Here is a 21070-nt window from a genome sequence, read left to right on the forward strand (position 1 = left end):
CCATACCCCATACCCCATACCCCATATCCCATATCCCATACCCCATACTCCATAATACCCCATACCCCATATCCCATATCCCATACTCCATATCCCATATCCCATACCCCATATCCCATACCCCATACCCCATATCCCATATCCCATATCCCATATCCCATACTCCATAATACCCCATACCCCATATCCCATAATAACCCATACCCTATATCCCATACCCCATATCCCATACCCCATACTCCATAATACCCCATACCCCATATCCCATATCCCATACACAATATCCCATATCCCATATCCCATACTCCATAATACCCCATACCCCATACCCCATATCCCATATCCCATATCCCATACCCCATACCCCATATCCCATATCCCATACCCCATACTCCATAATACCCCATACCCCATATCCCATATCCCATACCCCATACCCCATACCCCATACCCCCTACTCCATAATACCCCATACCCCATATCCCATATCCCATACCCCATACCCCATACCCCATATCCCATATCCCATACCCCATACCCCATACCCCATATCCCATATCCCATATCCCATACCCCATACCCCATACCCCATATCCCATATCCCATACCCCATACCCCATACCCCATACCCCATATCCCATATCCCATATCCCATACCCCATACCCCATACCCCATATCCCATATCCCATATCCCATACCCCATACCCCATACCCCATACCCCATATCCCATATCCCATATCCCATATCCCATACTCCATAATACCCCATACCCCATATCCCATATCCCATACCCCATATCCCATACCCCATACCCCATACCCCATATCCCATATCCCATACCCCATACTCCATAATACCCCATACCCCATATCCCATATCCCATACTCCATATCCCATATCCCATACCCCATATCCCATACCCCATACCCCATATCCCATATCCCATATCCCATACTCCATAATACCCCATACCCCATATCCCATATCCCATACCCCATACCCCATACCCCATATCCCATACCCCATACCCCATACCCCATATCCCATATCCCATACCCCATACTCCATAATACCCCGTACCCCATATCCCATATCCCATACTCCATATCCCATACCCCATATCCCATACCCCATATCCCATACCCCATATCCCATATCCCATACCCCATATCCCATACCCCATATCCCATACCCCATACCCCATATCCCATATCCCATATCCCATATCCCATACCCCATACCCCATATCCCATACCCCATATCCCATACCCCATACCCCATATCCCATACCCCATATCCCATACCCCATACCCCATATCCCATATCCCATATCCCATATCCCATACTCCATAATACCCCATACCCCATATCCCATATCCCATACCCCATACCCCATACCCCATACCCCATATCCCATACCCCATACCCCATAATACCCCGTACCCCATACATCCCATACATACTGTATTAACCCATATATCCCATATTATCCCGTATTACCCCACATTACCCCATATTATCCCATACTATCCCATATATCCCATTCTATTCCATTCTATCCCGTCCTATCCCCTCGTACCACACTCTCTCCCGTTGTTATTCCGTTGTTATCCCATTGTTATCCCACTCTATCCCATTGTTATGCCATTGTTATACTGTTGTTATCCCGCTCTATCCAACTGTTATCCCACCGTTATCCCATCGTTATCCCATTGTTCTCCCCCCGTTATCTCATTGTTCTCCCCCGTTATCCCATTGTTATCCCCCCGTTATCCCTCCGTTATCCCATCGTTCTCCCATCGTTCTCCCATCGTTCTCCCATTGTTCTCCCATCGTTCTCCCATCGTTCTCCCATCGTTCTCCCATTGTTCTCCCACCGTTCTCCCATCGTTCTCCCATCGTTCCCCCATCGTTCTCCCATCGTTCTCCCATTATTCTCCCATCGTTCTCCCATCGTTCTCCCATCGTTCTCCCATTGTTCTCCCATTGTTCTCCCATCGTTCTCCCATCGTTCTCCCATCGTTCTCCCATCGTTCTCCCATCGTTCCCCCATCGTTCTCCCATCGTTCTCCCATCGTTCTCCCATCGTTCCCCCATCGTTCCCCCATCGTTCTCCCATCGTTCTCCCATCGTTCTCCCATCGTTCTCCCATCGTTCTCCCATCGTTCTCCCCCCGTTCTCCCATCGTTCTCCCATCGTTCTCCCATCGTTCTCCCATCGTTCTCCCATCGTTCTCCCCCCGTTCTCCCCCCGTTCTCCCATCGTTCTCCCATTGTTCTCCCATCGTTCTCCCATCGTTCTCCCATCGTTCTCCCATTGTTCTCCCATCGTTCTCCCATTGTTCTCCCATCGTTCTCCCATCGTTCTCCCATCGTTCTCCCATCGTTCCCCCATCGTTCTCCCATCGTTCTCCCATTGTTCTCCCATTGTTCTCCCATTGTTCTCCCATCGTTCTCCCATCGTTCTCCCATTGTTCTCCCACCGTTCTCCCATTATTCTCCCATCGTTCTCCCATCGTTCCCCCATCGTTCTCCCATCGTTCTCCCATTGTTCTCCCATCGTTCTCCCACCGTTCTCCCATCGTTCTCCCATTGTTCTCCCATTGTTCTCCCCCCGTTCTCCCATTGTTCTCCCATTGTTCTCCCCCCGTTCCCCAATCGTTCTCCCATCGTTCTCCCATCGTTCTCCCATCGTTCTCCCATTGTTCTCCCATTGTTCTCCCCCCGTTCTCCCATCGTTCTCCCATCGTTCTCCCCCCGTTCTCCCCCCGTTCTCCCATCGTTCTCCCATTGTTCTCCCATCGTTCTCCCATCGTTCTCCCATCGTTCTCCCATCGTTCTCCCATCGTTCTCCCATCGTTCTCCCATCGTTCTCCCATCGTTCTCCCATCGTTCTCCCATCGTTCTCCCATTGTTCTCCCCCCGTTCTCCCATCGTTCTCCCATTGTTCTCCCACCGTTCTCCCCCCGTTCTCCCATCGTTCTCCCATTGTTCTCCCATCGTTCTCCCATTGTTCTCCCATCGTTCTCCCATCGTTCTCCCATCGTTCTCCCATCGTTCTCCCATTGTTCTCCCACCGTTCTCCCATCGTTCTCCCATCGTTCTCCCATCGTTCTCCCATCGTTCTCCCATTGTTCTCCCCCTGTTCTCCCATCGTTCTCCCATTGTTCCCCCATCGTTCCCCCAACGTTCTCCCATTGTTCTCCCATCGTTCTCCCATTGTTCTCCCATCGTTCTCCCATTGTTCTCCCATCGTTCTCCCATTGTTCTCCCATCGTTCTCCCATCGTTCTCCCATTGTTCTCCCATCGTTCTCCCATCGTTCTCCCATCGTTCTCCCATCGTTCTCCCCCCGTTCTCCCATTGTTCTCCCATCGTTCTCCCATCGTTCTCCCATCGTTCTCCCATCGTTCTCCCATTGTTCTCCCATTGTTCTCCCCCCGTTCTCCCATCGTTCTCCCATCGTTCTCCCCCCGTTCTCTCCCCGTTCTCCCATTGTTCTCCCCGTACCCGGATCCCGGCCGTCCGGCACTTGAGCACCGCCTGGGGCACGGTGGCGCGGGGGGGGTCGATCATGGCCACGAGGCCCCCGAAGCAGAGCCCCGAGGCCAGCGCCGGGAGCTCCTCCGGGTCCAGCCCCGCGGCCACCGAGCCGGGGGGGAGCCAGCGGGCACAGAACCCTGCGGGGAGAGGGGGGCACGGGGGAACGGGGGGTATGGGGGGGATATAGGGGGTAATATGGGATGTATGGGGTATGGGGTATGGGATATGGGGTATGGGGTATGGGATATGGGATATGGGGTATGGGGTATGGGATATGGGGTATGGGGTATGGGATATGGGGTATGGGGTATGGGGTATGGGGTATGGGGTATGGGGTATGGGGTATGGGATATGGGATATGGGGTATGGGATATGGGGTATGGGATATGGGATATGGGGTATGGGGTATGGGGTATGGGATATGGGGTATGGGATATGGGATATGGGGTATGAGGTATGGGATATGGGGTATGGGGTATGGGGTATGGGGTATGGGGTATCGGGTATGGGGTATCGGGTATGGGACATGTCCCCATCACCCCTTGGTCCCCCCCATCCCCATCACCCCCCCATTGTCCCCCCCGTCCGCACTCACCCAGGACCCTCTCCCCTCGCCCCCCCAGCTCCGCGTAGGCCCCCTCGAAGGCCTCCCTCCACTGCTGGTCCAGGGGCAGCTCCTGGCCCTTGAGCAGGACGTGGCTGCAGCGCTCCAGGACCCGCTCCGGGGCCCCCTTCAGCACCAGCAGCTGCCGCTCCCCGGCCTCGTGCACCGACACCTGTGGGCAACAGGGGCTGTGGGTCCCTATGGGGTCTATGGGTCCCTATGGGGTCTATGGGTCCCTATGGGGTCTATGGGTGTCAATGGGGTCTATGGGTCCCTATGGGGTCTATGGGTCCCTATGGGGTCTATGGGTGTCAATGGGGGCTATGGGTGTCAATGAGGTCTATGGGTCACTGTGGGGACTATGGGTCACTATGGGGTCTATGGGTGTCAATGGGGTCTATGGGTGTCAATGGGGTCTATGGGTCACTGTGGGGACTATGGGTCACTATGGGGACTATGGGTCACTATGGGGTCTATGGGTCACTATGGGGACTATGGGTCACTATGGGGACTATGGGTCACTATGGGGACTATGTGTGTCAATGGGGTCTATGGGTCACTATGGGGTCTATGGGTGTCAATGGGGTCTATGGGTGTCAATGGGGTCTATGGGTCCCTATGGGGTCTATGGGTCCCTATGGGGTCTATGGGTGTCAATGGGGTCTATGGGTCCCTATGGGGTCTATGGGTCCCTATGGGGTCTATGGGTGTCAATGGGGTCTATGGGTCCCTATGGGGTCTATGGGTCCCTATGGGGTCTATGGGTGTCAATGGGGGCTATGGGTGTCAATGAGGTCTATGGGTCACTGTGGGGACTATGGGTCACTATGGGGTCTATGGGTGTCAATGGGGTCTATGGGTGTCAATGGGGTCTATGGGTCACTGTTGGGTCTATGGGTCACTATGGGGTCTATGGGTCACTATGGGGACTATGGGTCACTATGGGGTCTATGGGTCACTGTGGGGACTATGGGTCACTATGGGGACTATGGGTCCCTATGGGGTCTATGGGTCACTGTGGGGACTATGGGTCACTATGGGGACTATGGGTCACTATGGGGTCTATGGGTCACTATGGGGTCTATGGGTGTCAATGGGGTCTATGGGTGTCAATGGGGTCTATGGGTCACTGTTGGGTCTATGGGTCACTATGGGGTCTATGGGTCACTATGGGGACTATGGGTCACTATGGGGTCTATGGGTCACTGTGGGGACTATGGGTCACTATGGGGACTATGGGTCCCTATGGGGTCTATGGGTCACTGTGGGGACTATGGGTCACTATGGGGACTATGGGTCACTATGGGGTCTATGGGTCACTATGGGGTCTATGGGTCACTGTGGGGTCTATGGGTCACTATGGGGGCTATGGGTGTCAATGGGGTCTATGGGTGCCTATGGGGACTATGGGTCACTATGGGGTCTATGGGTCACTATGGGGACTATGGGTCACTATGGGTGTCAATGGGGTCTATGGGTCACTATGGGGACTATGGGTCACTATGGGGTCTATGGGTCACTATGGGGTCTATGGGTCCCTATGGGGTCTATGGGTCACTATGGGGGCTATGGGTCACTATGGGGGCTATGGGTCACTATGGGGTCTATGAGTCACTGTGGGGACTATGGCTCACTATGGGGACTATGGGTCACTATGGGGTCTATGGGTCACTATGGGGTCTATGGGTCCCTATGGGGTCTATGGGTCACTATGGGGTCTATGGGTCACTATGGGGACTATGGTCACTATGGGGACTATGGGTCACTATGGGGACTATGGGTCACTATGGGGACTATGGATCACTATGGGGTCTATGGTCACAATGGGGACTATGGGCACCAATGGGGTCTATTGGTGCTAATGGGGTCTATGGGTGACAATGGGGTCTATTGGTGCTAATGGGGTCTATGGGTGCTAATGGGGTCTACGAGCGCCAATGGGGTCTATGGGCGCCAATGGGGTCTATGGGTCACAATGGGGTCTATGGGTCCCTATGGGGTCTCTATGGGCACCAATGGGATCTATGGTCACAATGAGGTCTATGGGCGCTAATGGGGTCTATGGGTCCCTATGGGGTCTATGGGCACCAATGAGGTCTATGGGTCCCTATGGGGTCTATGGGTCCCTATGGGGTCTATGGGTCCCTATGGGGTCTATGGGCGCCAATGGGATCTATGGTCACAATGGGGTCTATGGGTCCGTTTGGAGTCTATGGGTGCCAATGGGGTCTATGGGTCCCTATGGAGTCTATGGGTGCCAATGGGGTCTATGGGTGCCAATGGGGTCTATGGGTGCTAATGGGGTCTATGGGTCCCTATAGGGTCTATGGGCACCAATGAGGTCTATGGGTCACAATGGGGTCTATGGGTCCCTATGGGGTCTCTATGGGCACCAATGGGATCTATGGTCACAATGAGGTCTATGGGCGCCAATGGGGTCTATGGGTCACAATGAGGTCTATGGGTCCCTATGGGGTCTATGGGTGCCAATGGGATCTATGGTCACAATGGGGTCTATGGGTCAAAATGGGGTTTATGGTTGCCAATGGGGTCCCTCCATTGTCTTCATTGACCCCATCGCCCCCATTGCCCCCCATTGCCCCCATTGCCCCCATTACCCCCATTGCCCCCCATTGCCCCCATTCCCCCATTGCCCCCATCGCACCCATTCCCCCCATTGCCCCCATCACCCCCATTGCCCCCATTGCCCCCATTGCCCCCCATCACCCCCATTGCCCCCATTGCCCCCATTGCCCCCATTCCCCCCATTGCCCCCATTCCCCCCATTCCCCCCATTGCCCCCATCACCCCCATTGCCCCCATTCCCCCCATTCCCCCCATTGCCCCCATTCCCCCCATTGCCCCCATTCCCCCCATTCCCCCCATTGCCCCCATTGCCCCCATTGCCCCCATTGCCCCCATTACCCCCATTGCCCCCATTGCCCCCCATTGCCCCCATCACCCCCATTGCCCCCATTGCCCCATAGCCCCCTGGGCGCACCTGGAACTTGTTGCTGGAGTTGAAGGGCAGCTCCAGCACCTTGGGGAACCGGGCCCTCAGCGCCGCCACCGGCCCCAGCGTCACCTCCGCGAACTTGAGCAGCGCCGTCTCCGAGGCGTCGCCGATGACGTCACGCTACAGGGGGCGGGGCTTCGATCAGGGGGCGGGGCCACACACCCACACACACCCCCCCCTCGCCCCGCCCCTGCTACGCACACAGCAGGTCCCTATAGGACCCCTCCCAGCCCCATAGATGGGCCTTATAAGCCCCTCCCAGCCCCATAGATGGCACCTGAAGACCCCTCCCAGCCCCATATATGGTCCCTAAAGACCCCTCCCAGCCCCATATATGGCACCTGAAGACCCCTCCCAGCCCCATATATGGCCCCTAAAGATCCCTCCCAGCCCCATATATGGCCCCTAAAGATCCCTCCCAGCCCCATATATGGCCCCTAAAGATCCCTCCCAGCCCCATATATGGCCCCTAAAGACCCCTCCCAGCCCCATATATGGCACCTGAAGACCCCTCCCAGCCCCATATATGGCACCTGAAGACCCCTCCCAGCCCCATATATGGCACCTGAAGACCCCTCCCAGCCCCATATATGGCCCCTAAAGACCCCTCCCAGCCCCATATATGGCACCTGAAGACCCCTCCCAGCCCCATATATGGCACCTGAAGACCCCTCCCAGCCCCATATATGGCACCTAAAGACCCCTCCCAGCCCCATATATGGCCCCTAAAGACCCCTCCCAGCCCCATATATGGCACCTAAAGACCCCTCCCAGCCCCATATATGGCACCTAAAGACCCCTCCCACCCCATATACGGTCCCTAGAAGCCCCCTTCAACCCCATAAGCTGCCTATAGGCTCACCTCAGCCCCATATAGGGCCTCTCTCAGCCCCATAAACTCCATATAAACCCCTCCCAGCCCCATAGAGGGTCCATATAGGGGGTCTATATGTCCCTCGCAGCCCCATAACCTCCCCATACCCCCCTCTAACCGCCATAGAAAGCCCATATAACCCCCTTGCAGCCCCATATAAGCCCCCTATAGGGTCGCTATAGGTCCCACCTTGGCTATAGGGACGTTGTCCTGGCCGGGCTTGAACTGGGCCCTATTGCAGAGGGCGAGGACGCGGCTCAGCATGGTCCAGGTCTCCGAGGATTGGTCGAAGCTCTGCCCTGGGGTGGGGGGACACGAGGGATGGGGGTCACCATGGAGGAGGGCACCATAGGGGTGTATAGGGGCCATATAGGGGGCTGGGAGAGGTGGTTATGGACCTTGTCACCCATAATGACCTATAGGGATGGAAGGGACCCATAACGACCTATAGGGATGGATGGGATCCATAATGACCCATAGTGATGGATGGGATCCTTAATGACCCATAGTGATGGATGGGATCCATAATGACCCATAGTGATGGATGGGATCCATAATGACCCATAGTGATTGAAGGGATCCATAATGACCCATAGTGATGGATGGGATCCATAATGGCCCATAGTGATTGAAGGGATCCATAATGACCTATAGTGATGGATGGGATCCATAATGACCCATAGTGATGGATGGGATCCATAATGACCCATAGTGATGGATGGGATCCTTAATGACCCATAGTGATGGATGGGATCCATAATGGCCCATAGTGATTGAAGGGATCCATAATGACCTATAGTGATGGATGGGATCCATAATGACCCATAGTGATGGATGGGATCCATAATGACCTATAGTGATGGATGGGATCCATAATGACCCATAGTGACGGATGGGATCCATAATGACCTATAGGGATGGATGGGATCCATAATGACCTATAGTGATGGATGGGATCCATAATGACCCATAGTGATGGATGGGATCCATAATGACCTATAGGGATGGATGGGATCCATAATGACCCATAGTGATGGATGGGATCCATAATGGTCCATAGTGATGGAAGGGACCCATAATGACCTATAGTGATGGATGGGATCCATAATGACCCATAGTGATGGATGGGATCCATAATGACCCATAGTGACGGATGGGATCCATAATGACCTATAGTGATGGATGGGATCCATAATGACCTATAGTGACGGATGGGATCCATAATGACCCATAGTGATGGAAGGGACCCATAATGACCCATAGTGATGGATGGGATCCATAATGACCTATAGGGATGTATGGGATCCATAATGACCCATAGTGATAGATGGGATCCATAATGACCCATAGGGATGGATGGGATCCATAATGACCTATAGTGATGGATGGGATCCATAATGACCCATAGTGATAGATGGGATCCATAATGACCCATAGTGATGGATGGGATCCATAATGACCTATAGTGATGCATGGGATCCATAATGACCCATAGTGATAGATGGGATCCATAATGACCCATAGTGATGGATGGGATCCATAATGACCCATAGTGATGGATGGGATCCATAATGACCCATAGTGATGAATGGGATCCATAATGACCCATAGTGATAGATGGGACCCATAATGACCCATAGTGATGGATGGGACCCATAATGACCCATAGTGATGGATGGGACCCATAATGACCTATAGTGATGGAAGGGACCCATAATGACCCATAGTGATGGATGGGACCCATAATGACCCATAGTGATGGATGGGATCCATAATGACCCATAGTGATGGATGGGATCCATAATGACCCATAGTGATGGATGGGATCCATAATGGCCCATAGTGATGGATGGGACCCATAATGACCCATAGTGATTGAAGGGACCCATAATGACCTTCGAGTGATGGAAAGGACCCATGAAGACCCAGAGAGCTGGCCCGGAACCCCGAGGAACCCCCTTTGGAGCCCCCAACGCACCCGACTGGTCCTCAGTGGTGTCGGCGGTGTGGATGTGGTTGTCGAACCAGAGGTGCGCCACGGTCATGCGGTTCTGGGTCAGGGTCCCGGTCTTGTCGGAGCAGATGGTGGATGTGGAGCCCAAGGTCTCCACGGCCTCCAGGTTCTTCACCACGCAGTTCTTGCGCGCCAGGCGCTTGGCCGTCAGCGACAGGCACACCTATGGGGGGGGCCCGAGGGGCAGGAGGGCCCATAGGGACCGTAAGGATGTCCATAGGGTGGGATGGGACCTAAAGGGATGTGGTGGGACCTAAAGGGCTTGAGGGGATCCAATGGACTTGATGGGACCTCACTGGGACTTGATAGGACCTAATGGACTTGATGGGATCTAATGGGGTTGGTGGGACCCAATGGACTTGATGGGACACAATGGACTTAATGGGATCCAAAGGACTTGATGGGACCTAAAGGGACTTGATGGGACCTGATGGACTTGATGGGATCTAATGGGGTTGGTGGGACCCAATGGACTTGATGGGATCTAATGGGTTTGGTGGGACCCAATGGACTTGATGGGACCCAATGGACTTAATGGGATCCAAAGGACTTGATGGGACCTAAAGGGACTTGATGGGACCTAATGGACTTGATGGGACCTCATTGGGACTTGATGGGACCTAATGGACTTGATGGGACCTGATGGACTTGATGGGACCTAAAGGGACTTGATGGGATCTAATGGGGTTGGTGGGACCCAATGGACTTGATGGGACCCAATGGACTTAATGGGATCCTAAGGACTTGATGGGACCTAAAGGGACTTGATGGGACCTAATGGACTTGATGGGACCTCATTGGGACTTGATGGGACCTAATGGACTTGATGGGATCTAATGGACTTGATGGGACCCAATGGACTTGATGGGACCTCATTGGGACTTGATGGGACCTAATGGACTTGATGGGACCTGATGGACTTCATGGGACCTAAAGGGACTTGATGGGATCTAATGCGGTTGGTGGGACCCAATGGACTTGATGGGACCCGATGGACTTAATGGGATCCAAAGGACTTGATGGGACCTAAAGGGACTTGATGGGACCTAATGGACTTGATGGGACCTCATTGGGACTTGATGGGACCTAATGGACTTGATGGGATCTAATGGACTTGATGGGACCCAATGGACTTGATGGGACCTAATGGACTTGATGGGACCCAATGGACTTGATGGGACCTGATGGACTTCATGGGACCTAAAGGGACTTGATGGGATCTAATGGGTTTGGTGGGACCCAATGGACTTGATGGGACCCAATGGACTTAATGGGATCCAAAGGACTTGATGGGACCTAAAGGGACTTGATGGGACCTTAAGGGACTTGATGGGACCTAATGGACTTGATGGGACCTGATGGACTTCATGGGACCTAAAGGGACTTGATGGGACCTAAAGGGACTTGATGGGATCTAATGGGGTTGGTGGGACCCAATGGATTTGATGGGACCCAATGGACTTGATGGGATCTAAAGGGACTTGATGGGATCTAATGGGGTTGGTGGGACCCAATGGACTTGATGGGACCCAATGGACTTGATGGGACCTAAAGGGACTTGATGGGACCTAATGGACTTGATGGGACCCAATGGACTTGATGGGACCCAATGGACTTGATGGGACCCAATAGACTTAATGGGATCCAAAGGACTTGATGGGACCTAAAGGGACTTGATGGGACCTAATGGACTTGATGGGACCCAATGGACTTGCTGGGCCCTCATTGGGACTTGCTGGGCCCGAAAGGTTACCGTGACGGTGGCGAGCAGCCCCTCGGGCACGTAGGCCACCACGATGGCCATGAAGAAGACCATGGCGCGCAGGAAGGGGTACCCGATGACCATGGCCACCACGAAGAAGGTGGCGCCGAAGAAGATGGCGAGGCCGGCGATGATGTCCACAAAGTGCTCGATCTCGATGGCGATCGGGGTCTTCTCGTTCTCCACGCCGGAGGCCAGGCTGGCGATGCGGCCGATGATGGTCCTGTCGCCGGTGTTGATCACCAGGCCCATGGCCGTGCCTGGGGGGCGTGGAAGGAGGGGGGAGATGGGATGGGGTTGGTGGGACCTAAAGGGACTTGGGGGGATCTAATGGGGTTGGTGGGACCCAATGGACTTGGTGGAACCTAAAGGGACTTGGGGGGATCTAATGGGGTTGATGGGAGCTAATGGGGTTGGTGGGACCTAAAGGGACTTGGTGGAACCTAAAGGGACTTGATGGGATCTAATGGGGTTGATGGGAGCTAATGGGGTTGGTGGGACCTAAAGGGACTTGGTGGAACCTAAAGGGACTTGATGGGATCTAATGGGGTTGATGGGAGCTAATGGGGTTGGTGGGACCTAAAGGGACTTGATGGGACCCAATGGACTTAATGGAACCCAATGGACTTGGTGGGACCTAATGGACTTGGTGGAACCTAAAGGGACTTGATGGGATCTAAAGGGACTTGATGGGATCTAAAGGGACTTGATGGGATCTAATGGGGTTGGTTGGACTCAATGGACTTGATGGGATCTAAAGGGACTTGATGGGATCTAATGGGGTTGGTTGGACTCAATGGACTTGATGGGATCTAAAGGGACTTGATGGGATCTAATGGGGTTGGTGGGACCTAAAGGGACTTGATGGGACCCAATGGACTTAATGGAACCCAATGGACTTGGTGGCATCTAAAGGGACTTGATGGGATCTGAAGGTCAAGGTAGGATCTAAAGGGATCTGGTGGCATCTAAAGGGACTTGGTTGCACCTAAAAGTCTTGATGGCACCCATAGGTGCTGGTGGCACCCATAGGTCATGGTGGCAGCCATAGGTGATGTTGGGCCCCATAGGCGCTGGTGGCACCCATAGGTGCTGAATGGCACCCCTAGGTGATGTCGGGCCCCACCTTCCAAGCACATGGTGGAGAAGAAGGCGATGTTCCGTGTCTCCAGGGGGGATTCATGGGTGCATTCGGGCGACCGCGTCTGAGGCTCCGACTCCCCGGTCAGGGACGAGTTGTCCACCTGGAGATGAGGGTGGTTGGAGGCCTCAGCCCCATGGAGATGGACTGTGGGCCCATCTCCATCCATCTCCATCTCCATCCATCCCCATCTCCATCCATCCATCTCCATCCATCCCATCTCCATCCATCCCCATCTCCATCCATCCCCATCTCCATCCATCCCCATCTCCATCCATCCATCTCCATCCATCCCATCTCCATCCATCCCCATCTCCATCCATCCCCATCTCCATCCATCCCCATCTCCATCCATCCCCATCTCCATCCATCCATCTCCATCCATCCATCTCCATCCATCCCATCTCCATCCATCCCCATCTCCATCCATCCCATCTCCATCCATCCCATCTCCATCCATCCCATCTCCATCCATCCCATCTCCATCCATCCCATCTCCATCCATCCCATCTCCATCCATCCATCTCCATCCATCCCATCTCCATCCATCCCCATCTCCATCCATCCCATCTCCATCCATCCCATCTCCATCCATCCCATCTCCATCCATCCCATCTCCATCCATCCATCTCCATCCATCCCATCTCCATCCATCCCATCTCCATCCATCCCATCTCCATCCATCCCCATCTCCATCCATCCCATCTCCATCCATCCCATCTCCATCCATCCCATCTCCATCCATCCCATCTCCATCCGTCCCCATCTCCATCCGTCCCCATCTCCATCCATTCCATCTCCATCCATCCCATCTCCATCCATCCCATCTCCATCCATCCCCATCTCCATCCATCCCCATCTCCATCCATCCATCTCCATCCATCCCATCTCCATCCATCCCATCTCCATCCATCCCCATCTCCATCCATCCCATCTCCATCCATTCCATCTCCATCCATCCCATCTCCATCCATCCCCATCTCCATCCATCCCATCTCCATCCATCCCCATCTCCATCCATCCCCATCTCCATCCATCCCATCTCAATCCATCCCCATCTCCATCCATCCCATCTCCATCCATCCCATCTCCATCTCCATCCCATCTCCATCCATCCCCATCTCCATCCATCCATCTCCATCCATCCATCTCCATCCATCTCCATCCATGCATCTCCATCCATCTCCATCCATCCCATCCCATCTCCACCCATCCCATGGGACCTTGCAGCCCTGGGCCGACACGATGCGGATGTCGGCCGGGACGCGGTCTCCCCCCTTGATCTCCACCAGGTCTCCCACCACCAGCTCGTTGGCGTTGATCTGGAGCTTCTCCCCCTCTCTGATCACCGTGGCTTGCTGCAGGGGACAACAGGGACCATGAGGTCCATAGGGGGTCTACAGGGTGAAGGTGAGGTCCATATGGGGTCTACATGGAGATGTCCCTATGGGGTTCTCCATGGTGGAGATGATGTCCCTATGGGGTTCTCCATGATGGAGATGATGTCCCTATGGGGTTCTCCATGATGGAGATGATGTCCCTATGGGGTTCTCCATGATGGAGATGATGTCCCTATGGGTTCTCCATGGTGGAGATGATGTCCCTATGGGGTTCTCCATGATGGAGATGATGTCCCTATGGGGTTCTCCATGATGGAGATGATGTCCCTATGGATTCTCCATGGTGGAGATGATGTCCCTATGGGGTTCTCCATGATGGAGATGATGTCCCTATGGGTTCTCCATGATGGAGATGATGTCCCTATGGGGTTCTCCATGATGGAGATGATGTCCCTATGGGGTTCTCCATGATGGAGATGATGTCCCTATGGATTCTCCATGGTGGAGATGATGTCCCTATGGATTCTCCATGATGGAGATGATGTCCCTATGGGTTCTCCATGATGGAGATGACTTCCTTATGGGTTCTCCATGATGGAGATGATGTCCCTATGGATTCTCCATGGTGGAGATGATGTCCCTATGGATTCTCCATGATGGAGATGATGTCCCTATGGGTTCTCCATGATGGAGATTACGTCCTTATGGGTTCTCCATGATGGAGATGATGTCCCTATGGATTCTCCATGATGGAGATGATGTCTCTATGGGGTTCTCCATGATGGAGATGATGTCCCTATGGGTTCTCCATGATGGAGATGATGTCCCTATGGATTCTCCATGATGGAGATGACGTCCTTATGGGTTCTCCATGATGGAGATGATGTCCCTATGGGTTCTCCATGATGGAGATGATGTCCCTATGGGGTTCTCCATGATGGAGATGATGTCCCTATGGGGTTCTCCATGGTGGAGATGATGTCCCTATGGGGTTCTCCATGATGGAGATGACGTCCTTATGGGTTCTCCATGATGGAGATGACGTCCTTATGGGTTCTCCATGATGGAGATGACGTCCCTATGGGGTTCTCCATGATGGAGATGACTTCCTTATGGGTTCTCCATGATGGAGATGACGTCCTTATGGGTTCTCCATGATGGAGATGACTTCCTTATGGGTTCTCCATGATGGAGATGACTTCCTTATGGGTTCTCCATGATGGAGATGATGTCCCTATGGGTTCTCCATGATGGAGATGATGTCCCTATGGGGTTCTCCATGATGGAGATGATGTCCCTATGGGGTTCTCCATGGTGGAGATGATGTCCCTATGGGGTTCTCCATGATGGAGATGATGTCCCTATGGATTCTCCATGGTGGAGATGATGTCCCTATGGGGTTCTCCATGGTGGAGATGATGTCCCTATGGGGTTCTCCATGATGGAGATGATGTCCCTATGGGTTCTCCATGATGGAGATGATGTCCCTATGGGGTTCTCCATGGTGGAGATGATGTCCCTATGGGGTTCTCCATGATGGAGATGATGTCCCTATGGATTCTCCATGGTGGAGATGATGTCCCTATGGGGTTCTCCATGGTGGAGATGATGTCCCTATGGGGTTCTCCATGATGGAGATGATGTCCCTATGGGGTTCTCCATGGTGGAGATGATGTCCCTATGGGGTTCTCCATGGTGGAGATGATGTCCCTATGGGGTTCTCCATGATGGAGATGATGTCCCTATGGGTTCTCCATGATGGAGATGATGTCCCTATGGGGTTCTCCATGATGGAGATGATGTCCCTATGGGGTTCTCCATGGTGGAGATGATGTCCCTATGGGGTTCTCCATGATGGAGATGATGTCCCTATGGATTCTCCATGGTGGAGATGATGTCCCTATGGGGTTCTCCATGATGGAGATGATGTCCCTATGGGGTTCTCCATGGTGGAGATGATGTCCCTATGGGGTTCTCCATGGTGGAGATGATGTCCCTATGGGGTTCTCCATGGTGGAGATGATGTCCCTATGGATTCTCCATGATGGAGATGATGTCCCTATGGGGTTCTCCATGGTGGAGATGATGTCCCTATGGGTTCTCCATGATGGAGATGATGTCCCTATGGGGTTCTCCATGATGGAGATGATGTCCCTATGGATTCTCCATGGTGGAGATGATGTCCCTATGGGGTTCTCCATGATGGAGATGATGTCCCTATGGATTCTCCATGATGGAGATGATGTCCCTATGGGGTTCTCCATGATGGAGATGATGTCCCTATGGATTCTCCATGGTGGAGATGATGTCCCTATGGGGTTCTCCGGCTCCCACCTCACCTGAGGCACCAGGTTCTTGAAGCTGGCGATGATGTTGGTGCTCTTGAACTCCTGGTAGTAGCCAAAGCACCCGGTGACCACCACGACGGCGATGAGGGCGATGGCCAGGTACAGCTATGGGGTGGCACCGCATGAGCACAACCCCACCAGGCCTCAACCAGAGGGGGCTCTGCTCCCCCGTTGAGGCCTATGGGGGGACCCCCCCCATGGATACCCCCCCGCCGTACGTTGTCGGAGCTGCCGCGGTCGCCCTCGCCCTCCTGCACCCCATAGGCGATGAGGCAGATGGCGGCCGCGACCCACATCAGGCACTGGAGGCCCCCGGCCAACTGACGGCCAAACTTGACGCATTCCGGGGTGCCCCGGGGGGGACGGAGCTCGTTGGGACCATCCCGAAGGAGCCGCTCGGCCGCCACGGCCTCCGCCAGGCCCTGTGGGACAATGGGGGGCAATGGGGGCAATGGAGGCAATGGGGGCAATGGGGGGAATGGGGGTCTATGGGTGTCAATGGGTGTCAATGGGTATCAATGGGGATCAATGGCTGTCAATGGGGGTCAATAGGGATCAATGGGGATCAATGGCTGTCAATGGGGGTCAATAGGGATCAATGGGGATCTATAGGGGTCAATGGGTGTCAATGGGGGTCAATGGGGATCTATGGGGGTCAGTGGTTGTCAGTGGGTGTCAATCGCTGTCAATGGGTGTCAGTGGGGGTCTGTGGGTGTCAGTGGGGGTCTATGGGTGTCAATGAGGATCAACGGGGATCAATGGGGTCCATGGGGATCAGTGGGGTCAATGGGGATCAATGGGGTCCATGGGGATCAGTGGGGTCAATGGGGATCAATGGGGTCAATGGGGATCAGTGGGGTCAATGGGGATCAATGGGGTCAATGGGGATCAGTGGGGTCAATGGGGATCAATGGGGTCAATGGGGATCAGTGGGGGTCCATGGGGATCAGTGGGGTCAATGGGGATCAGTGGGGTCAATGGGGATCAGTGGGGTCCATGGGGATCAGTGGGGTCAATGGGGCTCAATGGGGATCCATGGGGATCAGTGGGCTCAATGGGGCTCAATGGGGGTCCATGGGGATCAGTGGGCTCAATGGGGCTCAATGGGGGTCCATGGGGATCAGTGGGCTCAATGGGGCTCAATGGGGGTCCATGGGGATCAGTGGGCTCAATGGGGCTCAATGGGGGTCCATGGGGATCAGTGGGCTCAATGGGGCTCAATGGGGGTCCATGGGGATCAGTGGGCTCAATGGGGCTCAATGGGGGTCCATGGGCTCACCTTGGTGATGCTGGTGCTGTACTTGGTCTCCAGGTCACTGGTGTCCAGCTTGTGGTCATCCTGGGCACAGCGACCCCTGACCTCTGACCTCCCAGTCCCTCCCAGTATCCCCTACGGACCGCCCAGTGCCCCCCATTGGCTCCCATTGAGCTCCCCGTGCCCCCATTGGCTCCCGTTGAGCTCCCCGTGCCCCCATTGGCTCCCGTTGAGCTCCCCGTGCCCCCATTGGCTCCCGTTGAGCTCCCCGTGCCCCCATTGGCTCCCGTTGAGCTCCCCGTGCCCCCATTGGCTCCCATTGAGCTCCCCGTGCCCCCATTGGCTCCCATTGAGCTCCCCGTGCCCCCATTGGCTCCCATTGAGCTCCCCGTGCCCCCATTGGCTCCCAGGGCCCTCATACCACGTCCATCTCCTTCTTCATGTCCTCCAGCTTCTCCTTGCGGTGGCCTCGGCCCTTGGCCGGGGCTGGGGCTTTGCCCCGAGGGCCCATCTCATAGCTCTGGGGCAGGAGATAGCTTGGTCCATGATCCGTCATCATCACCATCATCATCATCATTAACCATCATCATCATCACCATCACCATCATCATCATCATCATCATCACCATCATCATCATCATCATCATCATTAACCATCATCATCATCATCATCATCATCATCATTAACCATCATCATCATCATCATCATCATTAACCATCATCATCATCATCATTAACCATCATCATCATCATTAACCATCATCATCATCATCATCATCATCATCATCATTAACCATCATCATCATCATTAACCATCATCATCATCATCATCATCATCATCATCATTAACCATCATCATCATCATTAACCATCATCATCACCATCATCATCATCATTAACCATCATCATTAACCATCATCATCATCATCATCATCATCATCATCATTAACCATCATCATCATCATTAACCATCATCATCACCATCATCATCATCATTAACCATCATCATTAACCATCATCATCATCATCATCATCATCATTAACCATCATCATCATCATTAACCATCATCATTAACCATCATCATCATCACCATCATCATCATCATCATCACCATCATCATCATCATCATCATCATTAACCATCATCATCATCATCATCATCATCATTAACCATCATCATCATCATCATCGTCATCATCATCATCATCATTAACCATCATCATCATCATTAACCATCATCATCATCATCATCATCATCATCATCATCATTAACCATCATCATCATCATCATCGTCATCATCATCATCATCATTAACCATCATCATCATCATTAACCATCATCATCATCATCATCATCATCATCATCATCATTAACCATCATCATCATCATCATCATCATCATCATCATCATTAACCATCATCATCATCATCATCATCATCATCATCATCATCATCATTAACCATCATCATCATCATTAACCATCATCATTAACCATCATCATTAACCATCATCATCATTAACCATCATCATCACCATCATCATCATCATTATCATTAACCATCATCATCATCATTAACCATCATCATCATCATCATCATTAACCATCATCATCATCATTAACCATCATCACCATCATCATCACCATCATCATCATCATTAACCATCATCATCATCATCATCATTAACCATCATCATCATCATCACCCATGATGATGGTTATTGTTATCCCATCATCCCTCCCTCCATCCCACCTCCCCCTGGTCCCTCCTCTCTCCATCCCCTGTCCTGTCTCTCCCACCAGCGCTCCAGCCCTTCCTGCCTCCATCCATCCCTATGTCCATCCCTCCATCCCTATGTCCATCCCTATGTCCATCCCTCCATCCCTATGTCCATCCCTATGTCCATCCCTCCATCCCTATGTCCATCCCTATGTCCATCCCTCTATCCCTATGTCCATCCCTATGTCCATCCCTCCATCCCTATGTCCATCCCTATGTCCATCCCTCCATCCCTATGTCCATCCCTATGTCCATCCCTCCATCCCTATGTCCATCCCTATGTCCATCCCTCCATCCCTATGTCCATCCCTATGTCCATCCCTCCATCCCTATGTCCATCCCTATGTCCATCCCTCCATCCATCCCTATGTCCATCCCTCCATCCATCCCTATGTCCATCCCTATATCCATCCCTCCATCCCTCCATCCATCCCTATGTCCATCCCTCCATCCCTCCATCCATCCCTATGTCCATCCCTCCATCCCTCCATCCATCCCTATGTCCATCCCTCCATCCCTCCATCCATCCCTATGTCCATCCCTCCATCCCTCCATCCACCCTGTATCCCCACCTCCATCCATCCCTGTATCCCACCTCCGTCCCTCCCTGTATCCCACCTCCATCCACCCCTGTATCCCAACTCCATCCCTCCCTGTATCCCACCTCCATCCCTCCCTGTATCCCACCTCCATCCCTCCCTGTATCCCACCTCCATCCATCCCTGTATCCCACCTCCATCCATCCCTGTATCCCACCTCCATCCATCCCTGTATCCCACCTCCATCCATCCCTGTATCCCACCTCCATCCCTCCCTGTATCCCACCTCCATCCCTCCCTGTATCCCACCTCCATCCATCCCTGTATCCCACCTCCATCCATCCCTGTATCCCACCTCCATCCATCCCTGTATCCCACCTCCATCCCTCCCTGTATCCCACCTCCATCCATCCCTGTATCCCACCTCCATCCCTCCCTGTATCCCACCTCCATCCCTCCCTGTATCCCACCTCCATCCATCCCTGTATCCCACCTCCATCCATCCCTGTATCCCACCTCCATCCCTCCCTGTATCTCACCTCCCTCCATCCCTGTATCCCACCTCCATCCCTCCCTGTATCCCACCTCCATCCATCCCTGTATCCCACCTCCATCCCTCCCTGTATCCCACCTCCATCCATCCCTGTATCCCACCTCCATCCCTCCCTGTATCCCACCTCCATCCCTCCCTGTATCCCACCTCCATCCATCCCTGTATCCCACCTCCATCCATCCCTGTATCCCACCTCCATCCCTCCCTGTATCCCACCTCCATCCCTCCCTGTATCCCACCTCCATCCATCCCTGTATCCCACCTCCATCCATCCCTGTATCCCACCTCCATCCATCCCTGTA

At 53.4% G+C, this 21070-nt stretch overlaps 1 protein-coding gene across 1 annotated transcript in view; it reads right to left on the reverse strand.

Moving 5' to 3' along the window:
• The window catches only part of ATP4A (ATPase H+/K+ transporting subunit alpha), a gene marked incomplete at both ends in the record, with an annotated part of 36979 nt that extends 18508 nt beyond the window's left edge, over positions 1 to 18471 (reverse strand). Inside the window, 12 exons of the mRNA XM_080639945.1 lie at positions 3511 to 3680; positions 4139 to 4319; positions 7149 to 7283; positions 8227 to 8336; positions 10016 to 10214; positions 11805 to 12073; positions 12940 to 13057; positions 14178 to 14312; positions 16634 to 16747; positions 16861 to 17064; positions 17922 to 17981; positions 18319 to 18471. Coding sequence (XP_080496071.1) covers positions 3511 to 3680; positions 4139 to 4319; positions 7149 to 7283; positions 8227 to 8336; positions 10016 to 10214; positions 11805 to 12073; positions 12940 to 13057; positions 14178 to 14312; positions 16634 to 16747; positions 16861 to 17064; positions 17922 to 17981; positions 18319 to 18471 — 1848 coding nt within the window. The remainder of the gene's footprint in view (positions 1 to 3510; positions 3681 to 4138; positions 4320 to 7148; positions 7284 to 8226; positions 8337 to 10015; positions 10215 to 11804; positions 12074 to 12939; positions 13058 to 14177; positions 14313 to 16633; positions 16748 to 16860; positions 17065 to 17921; positions 17982 to 18318) is intronic.
• Between the last annotated feature and the right edge of the window lie 2599 nt (positions 18472 to 21070).

The sequence above is a fragment of the Psittacula echo genome (genome assembly GCF_963264785.1).
Source record: "Psittacula echo genome assembly, contig: SCAFFOLD_115, whole genome shotgun sequence".
Classification (NCBI taxonomy): domain Eukaryota; kingdom Metazoa; phylum Chordata; class Aves; order Psittaciformes; family Psittacidae; genus Psittacula; species Psittacula echo.